This window comes from Hibiscus syriacus, unplaced genomic scaffold (genome assembly GCF_006381635.1).
Source record: "Hibiscus syriacus cultivar Baekdansim isolate YM2019G1 unplaced genomic scaffold, ASM638163v2 tig00117048_pilon, whole genome shotgun sequence".
In the NCBI taxonomy this organism is placed as follows: domain Eukaryota; kingdom Viridiplantae; phylum Streptophyta; class Magnoliopsida; order Malvales; family Malvaceae; genus Hibiscus; species Hibiscus syriacus.
This window is the reverse complement of record NW_024063538.1, coordinates 6,758,608-6,775,060: the sequence shown is the minus strand read 5'-3', so window position 1 is coordinate 6,775,060 and position 16,453 is coordinate 6,758,608. Positions and strand designations below refer to the sequence as shown.

Here is a 16,453-nt window from a genome sequence, read left to right as displayed (position 1 = left end):
AGAATTATTTACCCAGATGATCAATTCATAAGTAAAGTATCAATCATTATAAAAAAATATATAGATACGCCAAAAGAAAAAAATCATTATGAACTACATGAAGGAAAATACTGGATATCAGATGATTCACGTATAAAGCATGTGTCACGTAAACTAGTTTCATTAGAAGTATTAATCAGCAACTAATTAACAAAGTTTTGTCCAGAAAGTGACAACCATTCTTATTTCATTAACTCCTAACGTGCAATTAATTCCACTACATACTCCATCGCCTGCAATTAACGTCTAGGAACCCCAAGTTTGCGATGCTGCATAGACAAAAAAGATGTAAGAAATTCATCAAACAAATATTAAAATATTTAGAATTTAGAACATATTAGTTGCAGTTTCTAATCAAAGTTAAATGTAATTATTTATAAGATAAATTATATCCATTATCATTTAATTATAGAAATATTCTAATATGATCACTGAGTTTTGATAGATTAGCTGACATAGCAGTTTACAAGATTTATATAATTATATATTTAATCGTCATTACTTACATATTCTATCAATTTAATCATAATTTTAATTTAATCTAATAATTTTAATCTTTCAATTAATAGAATGTGTAAATAATGAGAATTAAATATGTAATTATACTAATTTTATTAACTATCATGTTAATTTTTTCGTTAAATGTTAATGACATGTAACTTAATTGATATTATTTAAATAATAAAATAATTTAATTTATAAAATCAAAATATTAATGATCAAATAAAAATAGTTCATAATTAAGTGGATACATGCGTATGATTTAGATAAAGAAAAGTGAGGATATTAAATCATTTGTCTAGTTCCAAAATAAGTCTCCCAATATTTATAAAAATAATTATTTTGACTACTATTCTCTTATTTTGGGCATTTCAACTCACAACGTCTAATTTTAGGATATAAATGCTCCTAATGTTTGATTAAATAATCATTTTAATCTTTATTCTAATATTTTGAATCATTTCTGTCCCCAACATTCATTTTAAAGTAAAAAGTTCATATTTTAAAGTATTAGTAGTTTGTTAACTAATTGTCTTTATTTACGGAGAGATTTTTATGTCTTAAAATGAAAAGATAAGAGTTATAATACTTTTAAAAAATAATATGAATTAAAATAACTAATCTGATCAATGTTTGGAGTTAATTTTGGTATCATGCATAAACCATTCACTGACCTGTTCGAGAGAGAATCCAATTGTCATCAGCACCAACATGCCATGCAAAGTAACCAAGCAACGTATTTTGCTTACAATAAGTAACCTTTGCCCTTATGCTCTGTGTATCATCATAACCAATCCACGTCGTCCCCTTGAAGCAATAATTCGAAACTACCGTCTCATTGTAAACCTCAGTGGCGTTGTTCTGCGCTATAAAACTCCTGATTTGACCGTAACCGACGTCTCCTCCTGGCGTTAAAGCGGCTCCGGTGGTCGGCGCAAAGAATCCATTGTTATTTGGATTAACAAGCGTCCATGCATAGCCGTAAAAGGGAAAGCCCAAAACTAGTTTATTTTCCGGAATCCCAGAACAGATCCATGATCGGATCCCATAATTTCCACTGACTTGAGTGCCCGGATTGTATAACGCTGCCGGGGGTCCGGTCACGTTTGACCATCCCGGACCGTAAAAATCGTAAGCCATTACATTGATCCAATCCAGGCTGTTTCTTATAGCCGTGATCGGGTAAACAAGAGTATAATAATCCGAGTTGCGAAAAAATGCTGCGGAGAGAAGCAATCTCAGTGTACCGGTACGGGCGGCTTCGTTGTTAACGGCGGTTCTCCATTCATTGAGAAGCAAACCCAAGTTGTTCATTTCGGTTGGCGTTGATGGGTATTCCCAATCAAGGTCGAGTCCATGGAAATTGTACGATCGAGCAATATTTATGGAGGAATCGATGAAGGATTTCCGGGAACTAGCTTGGCTTGCCATGGAAGCGAAAGCCGCCGGTGATGAACTCCCCCCGCCGATCGAAAGAAGGGTTCTGACGTTAGGGTTTTTCGACCGGACTGTTGAAGTGAATGAGGAGAATCGGGCCTGGTTCGCCGGAGCAACCGTGACTTGATTGGTTTGAGAATTAAGGTCGGCAAATGCGCAGAAAAGGTGAGTGAAAAGGGTGGAATTTATGCTGGAAACGGGATATTCGCTGCCGGCGGACCAGTACGCGGCTTTAACGGAATTCTGACCGGCGGCGAAGTGAAACTGAAGAAGAAAAGGGAAGCTGAAAAACAAGAAGATAAGGCGTTTGGCAGCCATTGTTGAGTTTCAAATGAAGCGTTTTTAATTGTATAACGAATAGTTTCGAGCTCCATATATATATATATATAGAAAATAACCTCAGTGACCAAAAATGCCTTATAATATACGATTTTAACAAACTTTCTTTGGATTTGCCAAAATGACCAACTAAATCGCAATGCGATCGATAATTCGCAACGCGATCTCCGGAATCGCAAATCAGTTTCCAGATTCGCAACGCGATTCTGACTATCGCATTGCGATTTTCCTAATTCGCAATGCGAATACGTAAATCGCAATGCGAATACGTAAATCGCAATGCGAATACTTAAATCGCAATGCGAATACGTAAATCGCAATGCGAATACGTAAATCACAACGCGAATCTGACTATCGCAACGAGATTCTGACTATCGCAACGAGATTCTGACTATTGCAACGAGATTCTGACTATCGCAACGCGATTCTGACTATCGCAATACTGAATTTCAAATTCGCAACTCGATTTTTGAATTCGCAACAGGTTTTAGTTTCGCAACACAAATGTTTTGGGTATATAACTACGCAGCAGCAGCAACTCATAACCTAAATCCTTAAATTGCAACTCATTCCATCTCCATCTATCACTCTTTCCGGCGACATCCGTTCCTATATCCAACGACATCCTTCCCTATCCGGCAACAAGTTTTAGTTTCGCAGCTCGTTTGTTTAGTAAATTAATTTACAATAATGAAATCATCTAATGTTGATCATGTTTGGATAGATTTGTGTTTTGGAGGGTCATGGGAGAATGTTCATGGTGTTTTACAATATATGCCTTTACCCATGAATCTTCAACTAAAACTATCATTAAAAAAGTTAACTTATGAAACTCTAATGTTACGTGTTGCAAATAAATTGAATTTAGAGCCCTTAAGTGGATTTAGGCTATCTTATCAGAGAAATGGTAAAGTTTATTTGTTAACCGACAATGAAGATGTTGAATGATTCATTGCTTACATTAGTGTTTCAAGTGATTATGTTACATTGTATGTTGTTGAACCTAGAAGTAGTGAAGTTAGGTCAGTAGCGGGTAGTAATCAACTAAGTTTTTCAACCCCAGTTTATGGTGCTCAAAATTTAATGGTTCCACCACAATTTCATCACCAAGCAAATATTGTTTCACCACATTTCCAATACCAAACACAATCTCAAAACCCACAACCTTTCCCTAATCCAAATCCCAATCAACTTTCAGCACCAAATTCCGGTTTTCGTATTGACCAGTTAGACGATGATGAGCCAACATAAAAAATTATGAGTACTAGTCAGTATTCGAAATTTGATCTTGGTCAATACCCGGACTTTGATCTTGGTCAATACTCGGATTTTGATGATTTTTCAGAAGAAGAAACAGACCCTGCGTGTAATGATTTTGATATTGGTCAATACCCGAATTTTGATGATGAAACAGCCATTGCCGAGGAAGATGTTGATGATAATGAGGAGGAAGTTACGACTGTAAATGAACATGTTGAACATCCATTCTGTAATTCATATAACCCTGAAGAAGAAGAAGAAGAAGAAATCCCCAAAGAAAAGTCCCCGAAGAAAATGCCACGGGAGTATAACTGGAATATGCCAGAATTACCTCAGATGCCGGAAGAAGAGTTGGTAAAGATAGCAGTTGATTGTTACACAAAAATTATTCGTATCAAGAAAGATGATTGTTTTGATACAAAGGAAGACTTGAAGATAGTTTTGTATACGAAATGTATGGAAGATGGCTATCAACTAAAAGTTAACAAATCAAGCAAAGATCGTTTCGAAACAAGGTGTATGATTGACAAAAACTGTACGTGGCGTATGATTGCAAAGAGGATAAAAGATTGCGAAATGTTTCAAGTTAGGACTTTTATTGATAAACATACATGTTCAAGAACCCAAGTTTTTCCTCACCATAGACAAGCAAACAAAAAGGTGTTGGGTGGTTTTATGGCTGAGTTAATGTTTTTGAATGGCAGTGTATATCGGGGACATGAAATTATGACTGACATGAATGCTCGGTTCAAGATTAGTATCTCATATTCTCAAGCTTGGAGAGCCAAATGTTATGCCTTGGAATTGTTGAGGGGGTCGCCAGAAGCATCGTTTGTCCAACTGCCGGCTTATTGTCACAATTTAAAGCTGAAAAGTCCTGGGTCGGTAACTCATATCAAAACAGATAGAGATGGACGCTTTGAGTTGCTGTTTATCGCCGTTGGTGCTACGGTTAGTAAATCAATATAATTTTGTTGACTCATTTTTGTTAGTTACATGCATTTCACATTTAAATGATTATATTTCTTGTGTATATGATTTTGTAGATTCGTTCGTTTATTACTTGCATGCGCCCAGTTATTATAGTTGACGGAGCACATTTAAAAGGTCGATACCTTGGAGTAAACTTATTAGCAGTATCCATTGATGCTAACAATGGGATACTACCAATAGCTTACGGGGTTGGCAAATCTGAAACCTCTGATTCATGGATATGGGGCATCTTAGGGATTGCATAGGTCCTATTAGCAATCTGACAATCATATCCGATAGGGCAAACTCAATTGACAACGCTGTTAGAAGGTGTTTCCCAGATGCTTTTCATGGACTTTGTGGTGTTCATTTGTATAGAAATCTAAAATCAAGGTCTGCTGGTATAAAAAATCACAAATGGACATACTGGAAGGCTGTAAAAGCTTATCGGGAAGTGGATTTTAATAAGCATATAAATTGTTTAAGACGTGTTTTGCCTCAGTGTGCTCAAACACTAGAAGATGCCAGGTTTGAAAGATGGTCAAGAGTACATCAACTTGGAGCAAGATATGGTTTCATGACGTCTAATAGTGCAGAATCAATCAACGCTCTAAGTCGTCATTCCCGAAAATTACCCATTACTATGTTAATGGAGTTTTTTCGAGCCTCTATTCAACAGTGGTACTACAAGAAAAGAAACCATGCAGGTATTATTTCTTTAAATTCGTAACTTATCATATATTTTACTAAGTATTATTTATTTAAATTTACAGGAACATTGGAACATCGTGTTACACCATGGACTGAAAAAAGATAACGAAACGTGTTGTGAAGTCAACGTCATGGAGAGTTGAACCATTTCAAACACTTTGTTTGAAGTACTGGATAATAACTTAAATGGGCTTGTCGATCTAAATGCAAAGACGTGTAGTTGTATGAAATGGCAAACATCTGGTTATCCTGTGGCCATGTTATAAAGTTGCTCTTCATTTAAACCAAGATGATTCAAGCGCATACGCTATGGATTGCTACACTACAGAAGTATATCGACAGACTTATGTCGAGATTGTCTACCCTATTCCACATCCTTCTGAGTGGGACATACCAGATGACTTACAAACAGTTTTGCCACCAGCCATGGACAGAAGGTTACCTGGCCGACCAAAAAGTCACGATCGTATACCGTCTAAGGGTGAAGAGAAGAAGAGATCGACATATAGTCGGTGCAAGGAAAGTGGTCATACAAGGTTGACATGTGGATCACCAGTGCCATCACAATCATCTTTTCCTCTACCAAAATATGGATCCTCATCAAAATCCCAATCACAACCGGCTTCACCTTTTGGGACTGTTAACTTAGGTGATTTTTAAATGCAAACGTTGTATTATGTATATTATGTGAACTTTTAACATTTTCAATTAGGCATGTATTAGTAACTTGAGTTTGAACATTGCTATGATATTCAGTTGTTATCACTTATTAGACATTCATTTGACTATCGCAACGCGGAAATCGCAACGCGAATATGACTATCGCAACACGGAAATGACTATCGCAACGCGGAATTGACTATAGCAACGCGGAAATGACTATCGCAACGAGAGAATCGTAATGCGACATGAAAATCGCAACGAGAGAATCGCAATGCGAAAATGAAAATCGCAACGCGAATTTAGTTTCGCGTTGCGATTTTCATTTTCGCATTGCGATTCTCTCGTTGCGATTTTCATTTCGCATTGCGATTCTCTCGTTGTGATAGTCATTTCCGCGTTGCGATAGTCTGTTTTGCATTCAACATAATGCAGATTGAAATCAACAAATCAACTATTACATTTCAATCAATTAAACAAGCACAAATAATAATTATGTACACATCAATTAAACAAATCAACATTTACAAATCATCTTTTACACCCATACATCCATTTCACGCAGCTCACTTCAGGATTAACCTGCAGAAACCAAACATTGAATCAATAACACTTTCTACACATCTAAAACGTACAAACAGCAAATTATTGAATTCTAGCTACTTAACCAAATATTTTCAAACCAAAAAGAGTATATATGTTTAACAACACTTGCATTTGACTTACAAATTGTTTATGGACACTTTCATAACGCGGATGCAGGTAGGCAGCGTCTCGCATATATCGTTCTAGCCATAAAATGCCGAAACCACAAGCCTACTGCACCTCTATCTCTATCGGTGGGAGGTAGAAACTGTGTACTTACTGTCGTCAAACTGTCCAAGCACATGCATACCAGAGGACCACAATCCCTTCTGGCTTCCTTCGTTTGTTGTGGCGCGGTCTCGTCTCTGATAACTGTAACATTGAACTTCTTTGGCTTCTTGTTTCCAGAATTAATCCAATAATTAATTGCATCCAAGAATTTAGCCAAATGAGAGCTCCATCCCTTAATAATATCTCTCAAATCAGACAATGATATGTAATTTACCATGTTGTCATATACTATTGTCTTTAGGGATGGGAGCTGAAGCTCGACGAGAAGTCAATGAGTACGTTCCAAAACAGGGATAAACACCTGCATCGAAATGTAATAATTCAAATTGCGCACTTATTTATGAACACCTTTAAAATATTTAAACAAATAAATACTAACCTTATCGACTTCCCACCATGCAGGATAAAGTTTAGCTTGTCCATTAGCCAACACATATGATTCCTGTCGTTGATTCTTCAAGTGAACTACGTGAAAAGACGTCGGCATAATTGTATATCGCGTTTTTTTTATATTTTTCTTCAATTTCCTTACAATTAGAAGACGTGTCACCCATGCATCAATATGCTATTTTACAAAAAAAGACATATATTAGTGAATTACATAAATTTTAAAAAAAATTAATCAAAATGAAATATAAGAAGAAATATAAGACTTACCCCCCATCGAAATAGTCGTTGTCTTCAACCCCTAATAATACACCCCACCAAGACCGTTCAATCAATAAATGCATATCATCGTTGAGTTTGTATATGTCAGCGTAACACCCTTGGCTCCGCTCATGTAGATAAAAATCAACTGCGGTCTTAGCCCAAAGGGTATTATCCAGAATTGTTTCCGGTAGTTATTTCCTCTCCACTTCATCTGTCGGAATGGTACTGGTCGGTAACTTATACGAAAGCCAACAGTCATCCATCATGTCCGGCACGTGAGGGGGCTTCTCAATAATTCGATATATTACGCCGTGTTAATCGGGCTCTAGAATGGTTGGGAGGGACCTCTTCAACGATGACAGTGGCCTCTTGAACGGTGGAAGGGGACTCTTGAGGGATGATAGGAGCCTCTTGAATAATAGGGGAGGCCTCTTGAACGATGACAGGTGAGTCGGGCTTTTTCTTACGGATTCTTCGCACTATTGGGGTGAACGGAGACGTAATGGCACGTGCACGCCGTCTGATACGTGAACTCCATCTTGCAAGAAAAACCCGACGTAGAGCATCCACCTTAGCGGGCCACTAAAAATAAATTAATACATAAATCAGTAAATAAACAGACATGATATTAAACAGTGAAAATAAAGACAAATATATTTCAAACTTGCACGGTATTCACCCAAGTCATTATTATATCATTGTTCACAAAATGCATCAGATAACATTCCAGAAGTAAGCACTTATATAAACATTTAAAAGGACAAGATATATGTTTAGTGCAGGTTCAATGACAACATAAAGAGTAGTAGTTTATTCTTAAAACTTAAATTTTCAACTCTGTGAAGTTAGTATTTGTATTTTGGTTGAAGTAATGCAATTCATTCAAGTTTCAATTTGCAGAAGAAGAATAGAATCTGCAACTTAAAATCGCAACGCGAAAATGACTATCGCAATGCGAATTTGACTATTGCAATGCGAATTTGACTATCGCAATGCGATTTTCATTTCGCATTGCGATTATTTCGTTGCAATAGTCAAATTCGCATTGCGATAGTCATTTTCGCATTGCGATAGTCATTTTTGCGTTACGATTTTGTTGTTGCGATTTTCATTTCGCATTGCGATTTTCTCGTTACGATAGTCATTTTCGCGTTGCGATAGTCATTTTCGCATTGCGATAGTAAACTATTATTCTTCTGCAAATTGAAAATTGAATGGATTGCATTACTTCAACCAAAAGACAACCAAAAACAAATACTAACTTCACAGGGTTAAAGAATAAACAGTTAAACAGTATTGGCAGCAACCGAATGAATTTACTAAGCAATCTAAGTGAAATTACGAGTAAATTTATCATCAAGTTAAATATGAAAAATATTAAACTTACCTCGTTGCATAGAGTATGAACCTCGTTCTGAAACGATGCTACAATCTCACGTAGAGATGCTACCTCACCACGTAAAGTAGACACCTCAACACGCCATGCACCATTGTCATCGCGTAAAGTACCGACCTCCTCACGCAAGGCATTGACCTCATTACGTAACTCCCATAACTCATCCCGTAGAGGTGGAGGTGGAGGTGGAGAACAGGGAGATAAACGTCGTGGCATCTTTGCCGGTCGTCTATCATGAGGTGATGGTGGAGAAGAGGCTCGATGATGTGACAGAATAGGTGATGACTCTCGTTGTGGAGGTGTATATTTGGGTCGATCAAGTGATGGCTCTGGGTGAGGTGATGGCTCTCGAAGTGGTGGCTGCTCATCATCCGTGCCATCAAAAAAACACTTACTAGCTTGCCACCAATCAGTGGCAAGCTCAGCTTCCATGGGTGTCAGCCTCTGTAATGGAGTGTTGGCCTCCTAACAATATAAAAGCTCAAACAAAGTTAAACGTGTACTAGTAATAACTTGTTTATAAACATATGGTAGTATTTGTGTTAACTTACATTATTTATTGTAGTATACGGTAGTAAATCTTCCCATTGCTGCAAGGACCGTTTCCTCTTCCAGGAAATAGCCCTAGGAATATCATTAGAAGTTTTCAATGCATATGTCTGCATGGCGGGAAAGGCCTCAAATATCCAAATCTACAAACAATATAATAACAAGCATTAGTAATTGTTAAAGAATTAATTATAATTTTGGAAACATTATATAAAAATTATTACCTTAAAGGCCCAAATAAAGCCTGACAAAGTGTATTTGGAACCATCGCCATGCAAACTTTTCCGATCATCAAAGGCAGACGACAACTTATTCCATGTAGCTTTCCATAGATACGAACCCCACAGAAACAGGTTCCATGCATTTAGGTCCTCTACCAACTTAATTAGATCATTAGGAATAGGTTGTCGGGCCTCTCGACCTAAAAAGCTGGCTTGCAAAAGTATTAGAAGGCATACTCGGACAACATCGACGTCATCCATCCGAGTAAAACCATATTTCTTATTCAATAATCTCGTCAAGTCTTCCACGTGTAAATTCGACTTCTCCGTTGACAGCTCAGGAAAAACCCGGGAAAACCATGATAGGCGGGTAATATGTCTAGTGTACCGATCTACATCATCGTGTTCGAAGCGTAGACCGGTGATTAAGCAAAACTCCTCCCGCCCAAAACACGTATACGCCGGTGGAAAATCAAACCATATCTCTTCATCACGACATTGTATAGTCTCTGGTAGATCGCTAGTCATGGTTTGAAGAAACAGATGGGTCAACATAGCATCTCCACCCGGATGTTGTACTTTCAGCCATGGCCCGAAGCAAGTATCCTCAAATATTTTTCTTTGTGCAGGTGAAAGCTTCGACGCAATTGTTTTGGCCAGGCTTACTTTATTTCTTAAGGTCAATTGAGCCGAATAAAAGTTCTGCAAAAACAATAAACATACCAAGTTAGATATACCAAAAACTACACTGTGAAGATATAACAAGAACAATAAACATAAAGAGTAGTAGTTTATTCTTCAAACTTAAATTTGCAACACTGTGGATTTAGTATTTGTCTTTGTTTTTTGGTTGAAGTAATGCAATTCATTTAAGTTTCAATTTGCAGAAGAAGAATAGTTTCTGAAACTTAAAATCGCAACACGAAAATGAAAATCGCAACACGAAAATGACTATCGCAACGTGAATTTGACTGTCGCAACGCGAAATGAAAATCGCAACGACAGAATCGCATTGCGATAGTCATTCTCGGTTTCAAATACTAAAATTGAAAGAAACTTGAATGGATTGCATTACTTCAACCAAAAGACAAAACAAAGACAAATACTAACTTCACAGGGTTAAATACTAAACAGTTTAGCAGTATTGGCAGCAATCGAATGAATATAATAAGCAATCTAAGTGAAATGGTTAATCTATTATTGAAAACACCAGTAAACTTATCATCAATTTCAATATGAAAAACCTAATAATAATGCAAAAATTTCAAAATAAAAATAATTAAAAAAACTAACTCTCGATGGTTGTTTTGGTTGATTTTCCATTTCTGACCGTGAATGGTTTCACCGGAGATGGAGACTGATATCGTCGGAGATGGGGACTGATTTCGTCGGAGATGGAGAAGGATGTCGCCTTAGAGAGTGAGAGATGGAGATGAGACTAAGTTGTGATTTAGGGTTTTAGGTTATGAGTTGCGATTACGGGATATACTGTGGACGATTCAGTGTTCCGATATATTAATATATTCGTGTTTGGAATTTGAAAAAAAAATACGCGTTTGGATACAAATGGCGCTATGTAAATCGCATTGCGATAGTCAGATTCGCGTTGCGATCTACATATTCGCATTGCGATTTACGTATTCACATTGCGATTTACGTATTCGCATTGCGAATTAGGAAAATCGCAACGCGATAGTCAGAATCGCGTTGCGAATCTGGAAACTGATTTGCGATACCGGAGATTGCGTTGCGAATTATCGATCGCATTGCGATTTAGTTGGTCATTTTGATAAATCCAAAAAAAATTGGTTAAAATCGTATATTATAAGGCATTTTTGATTACTGAGGTTATTTTATATATATATGACCGGCTCGTGTCTGGACCTAAATGTTACCAGTACTTAAATTTTATGGGTACTTGAGTAATCTGATATTCAGTTTTTTTTTATCATTTTTAAATTATTAATTTAATAACATATACGACTTATATTATTAAATAAAATATCATGAGTTATTAAAAAACTTACAACTTATTAAATAAAATAGTATATTAATTATTAAACATACAGCTGCTAGATGGGTGGGATTTTTTTAAAAAATTTAATAGTTTAATTTAATATATAAAATTATTAATAATTAAATATATGATATTATTATATAAAGAAAATAAATCTGATTACATAAAAAAATATAATTTTGTGACTCGAATTCAACTCAACCAAATAATTCTTTTTATATAATTACTCGATTTTTTTAATTCAAGTCAACAAACTAAATATTTTTGAACACCACTAACAGAAATGACATAAATGAATGAACTTATTTTAACATTAAATGAATACCGAACCTAGAAAAACTTAATGTTATATCTTCACCGAGATCTCTTCCACACAAAAATCTCGTTCGAAGTTTACATTAAATTGAGTTTTTGTTATTCTTTCAAAGATTTTTATTAATTCTTTAAAATTGAATAAATTGCATATTTAATACTTAAATTATTAGTATTAATATATCTTAGTACATAAATTTTAAATTTTTTTCAAAATCATACCTAACGTTTAGTTTTTGTTTCGTTTTAGCATCTCGTCATTAAACACTTAATGGATGATTTTCACATGCATGGCACCTTTTTTATGTGTCGTCATTCATCATTTAATTATCTTCTCACTTTTATTTTGGTCACTAAAGTTTAAATATTTTAATTTAATTACATAACTTTCAAATTACTCCTAATTTAATCACTCTAACTTTCAAATTTATTTTTAATTTTTGATTATATATTAATATAATAAAATAAAATGTCACAAAAATTGTTAATAAAATAAATTAGAGTGATTAGAATAGGAGCAATTTGAAAGTTAGTAGTTAAATTAAAAAAATTTAAACTTCAATACCAAAATAAGAGTGAGAAAATAGTTGAATAATGAATGATATAATTTACCCAAAAAATACAGTGCCATTAAGTTTTTATCAGTGAGGTACTAAAATGAAACAAAACTAAATGTTAGGTGTGATTTTTAAAAATTTGAAAGTTTAGGTATTGAACGTGTAATTTACCCTCAATTTTAATAATTAGTAGGGGTGTTTAATCGGTCCATTCAGTTACCAACCGAACCAAACTTCCAAAAATTTTTAACAATAATTAATCGAGCCGAACAAAGTTCGATTAATCGATCAGTTAATTGAATTAACCAAAATTTATAATTAATATATATTATATATTAAATATTTTATAATTTTGATAAATTTGATCAGTTAATTCAGTTAAAACCGAAATTCAAACACTCTAATATATAAATAATATATATAATATATTAAATTTTTAATAACTTCGATTAATTCAATTAATTTGATTCACCCATCTATTTTGAACTGAATTAACTAATAGTCAAAGTTTGAAAATTCATTAAGCGTTAACTGATAAAACCTAAAATTAATTGATCATTTAATAGAAAAGAAAAACTTCAATTCGGTTAATTAAATAAGTTTTAACCGAAATTTAAATATCGTACTAATTAGGGATAGAATTACTTGGTAGCGTTTTGTTTATGATAGCTTGTGGAAATCGAGACAATCGATGCAATAGGTATACGTGGCTAAATTTCTTACCGTCTAATTAATCGGATATTTTGCATGTAATAGCTAGAATAACACGTGGCAGTGATCAACTTGGTTGCCGGTCAACAATGTCAGCGTGGAAAATTAGCCACATTAACGGTCAAAGTATAATACATATTTATTGTGCAATAAATTTAATCATAACCAACAAAAAACGAAGAGAAGATGCGTCCATGTTTTCCATCCGGATGCAGTGGAAGTTGATGACGTCTTGTGCGAAAGCCTGCGACTTAAAAATGAAATGATTGCTGCTTTTTCGACTGATGGGTCTAGGAGAAGCATGCTTCGAGCTGATGCACGTTGGTCCAGACCCGATCCTTCTTGGATTAAGGTAAACATGGATGGGGCAGCCGGAAGTACGAGAAGCATGGCAGCAGTGGGGGAGTTATGAGAGATTCTAATGGAGAGCGGGTCTTTGGTTTCTCCAAGAGTCTTGGGGTTTGCTCGATTTTGAATGCAGAACTTTGGGCGATCCATGATCCTTTTGCGCATGCTTGGAGACTGGGGTTTCAAAGAATTGTGGTGGAATCGGATACTGCAAAGGCCGTGGAGCTGATCAACAAGGCGAATGTGGAAGACAATGTGAACAACGGGGCGGAGCTCCCTTAGGGCTCAAAGGACCCCGTACTCGGTAAAATTATTTTATGTTCGATAGATTTTAATATAATATTATTTTGTTTAATGTAAAACTAAATATTTAAATTAAGAAATATAATAATTTATTAGATATTTAATCAAGTAAGGGACGAACTAAATAATGATAATCTAATATTAATAATCGATTGATCTAGGAGGATGAGGAACTAAATCCTTTAAGTAAGGTAAGGAATTCGAATCTTAGCGATTGTTGGAGCAAACTATGTTAGAAGGGTCACTCTCACCTCTACAGTACCCAATCCGAATTAGTCGACCAATAGATTAGAAACATGTGATTATACAAAAAAAGAAAGAATGATAATTCAATGTTCTCAATTTTTTTGTCTAATAACAATTTAGGTCATTATAAATTTAATTATTAGACAAATTAGATATTGTTTTTTGTATTGTAAGTTTAAATACCTAATAAGTTAATATATTTTTCTTAAAAAATTGAATATTTTGCCCTCTGTCTATATCTAATATTGGACCATTGTTGTGCTAATCTGTGAATTAAGAAGGAGAATCTGGGAAACGAGGATTACCCATGTTTGTCGAGAGATGAACAGGGTGGCAGATAAGCTCCCGTTAATGGCTAGAGGAAGGCATTTGGGGGAGACGCTGTACGAGGAAATTCCCGATGAAATTGAGGCCTTAGTGGTTGAGGACAGAAATTCCTCTAGCTAAGCTTTGTTTGTTCCTTCTTTATTAGCATATATATATATATATATATATATATATATATATATATATATATATATATATATTAAATTCTATTTTTTAGTATTTATAACTCTTATAAACTATATCAGATATTATAGAATTTTAAGTCGTATAATATTTTATAGGATGATTCTTCTACGCTCGATGAGTAGTGATAAACACTACTAACGACGAGCACCATTAATTTAATTTATAAAAAATTATATGTTAAAGAGCTCAATATATAATTATAAATTAGTTAAAAATTTAAAGATAAATTATTTAAAATAAAGGGTAAAATATAATATTGACCACCTAACTATTATCTTTTTTCATTTTAACCAATATTTTTGAAATTTTGTCAATCAGGTCACTCAAATATTTAAATGCATTCAATTAAGCCACTTACCGTCAATATTTAACGGAGAAGTTTATGCGAAAATTAAAATATTTGGTATAATTACACATTTGGTCACTGTTACTTATTTATTCTATCAATTTGATCCTAATTTTAATAAATTAAAATAAACTTAACACCCAAATCAAATAGTGCCATGTATAATGACCCAACATTTAACTTTTTATTTTAATTTATTTTAATTTTAAAAGTTATGACATATTCTATATTTATAACAAAACAAAATTTATAACAAAAATAAAATTTATAACAAGACCTTTTTCTAAAAAATTGAATAACTCAAGCAAGAATTTATGATATTAAATTTAAAGCAAACTAAATTTATCTTCCTTTTGATATAGGTCAATCTCTTAGTGCAAATTTTTTTTATATTAAGTTAATATTAAAAGGGCGATAAATTTAGTTTGCTTTAAACCGCCCACCGATAATAGCATTTGAACTGATTGGTATGCCTGCAAACATACAACCATATGAACTTTTTTTTATTCATTAAATCAATGCTTGCAAACATGTGGATGTAGGAAAAATGTAAATGTGACAAGAGAAGAAGCATCAACCAATACCGGTCTCATTTCAGTGTAGTTGATTTTTTGTTGGCAAGTAGCATATGTTTCGGTATTTCCCTTTCTTCTACTTTGATTAGAGTCGACCAATAGTGTAATATTCAGATCGAAAATGAAGACGATAATTTATGGAAAGAAAATGAACCTAGAAGAAACGTTAGGAAGGGAAATGAAGTTTTTTGATTGGTTAGCTCTAAAACTTTGACGCAGAGTTTGTTTCTTCATTTAGTTTGTTCAATGGAGTTTTATGAAATGTTGCAGGTTGTGGCAAGGAAAAAGAAGTAGATAGCAGTGCAAATTTTAGTGTGCTTTAAATTTAATATCATAAATTATTGCCTGAGTTATTCAATTTTTTAGAAAAAATGTCTTGTTATAAATATAGAATATGTCGTAAATTTTAAAATTAAAATAAATTAAAATAAAAAGTTAAATATTGGGTCATTATACAATGTACCATTTGATTGGAGGGTTAAGTTTATTTTAACTTGTTAAAATTAGGACCAAATTGATATAATATATAAGTAATTGTGACCAAATGTATAATTATACCGAATATTTTAACTGCCACATCAGCTTCTTCGTTAAATATTAACGGCAAGTGGCTTAATTGAATGCATTTAAATAGTTGAGTGACTTGATTGACAAAATTTTAAAAATATTGGTCAAAATGAAAACGGCAATAGTTAGGTGGTCATTGGTATAGTTTACCCTTTATTTTAAATAATTTATGTAACACTCTAATTTACTGTGACCCGAAGATCCATGAATTACAATGTTACACGTGACTATCGAAATAGTTAACCAAATTTTTTTTCCTTTAAGAACTGTTTATAATCACTAAATCAAATCATTCATAGTAATAAAAATAAAACATGATAAATCTGGGTTTACAAAATAGTGGGGA

The 16,453-nt window shown here is 34.0% G+C and overlaps 1 protein-coding gene across 1 annotated transcript; it reads right to left on the bottom strand.

Moving 5' to 3' along the window:
- Positions 1-270: 270 nt before the first annotated feature.
- Positions 271-2,335, bottom strand: LOC120197371 (class V chitinase-like). Its single transcript, XM_039198916.1, has 2 exons — positions 1,215-2,335; positions 271-308 (listed from the first exon to the last, which is right to left on the bottom strand). Exons 1-2 carry the CDS (start codon positions 2,293-2,295, stop codon positions 286-288), a joined length of 1,104 nt encoding a protein of 367 aa, XP_039054847.1. The 5' UTR covers positions 2,296-2,335; the 3' UTR covers positions 271-285.
- Positions 2,336-16,453: the final 14,118 nt, after the last annotated feature.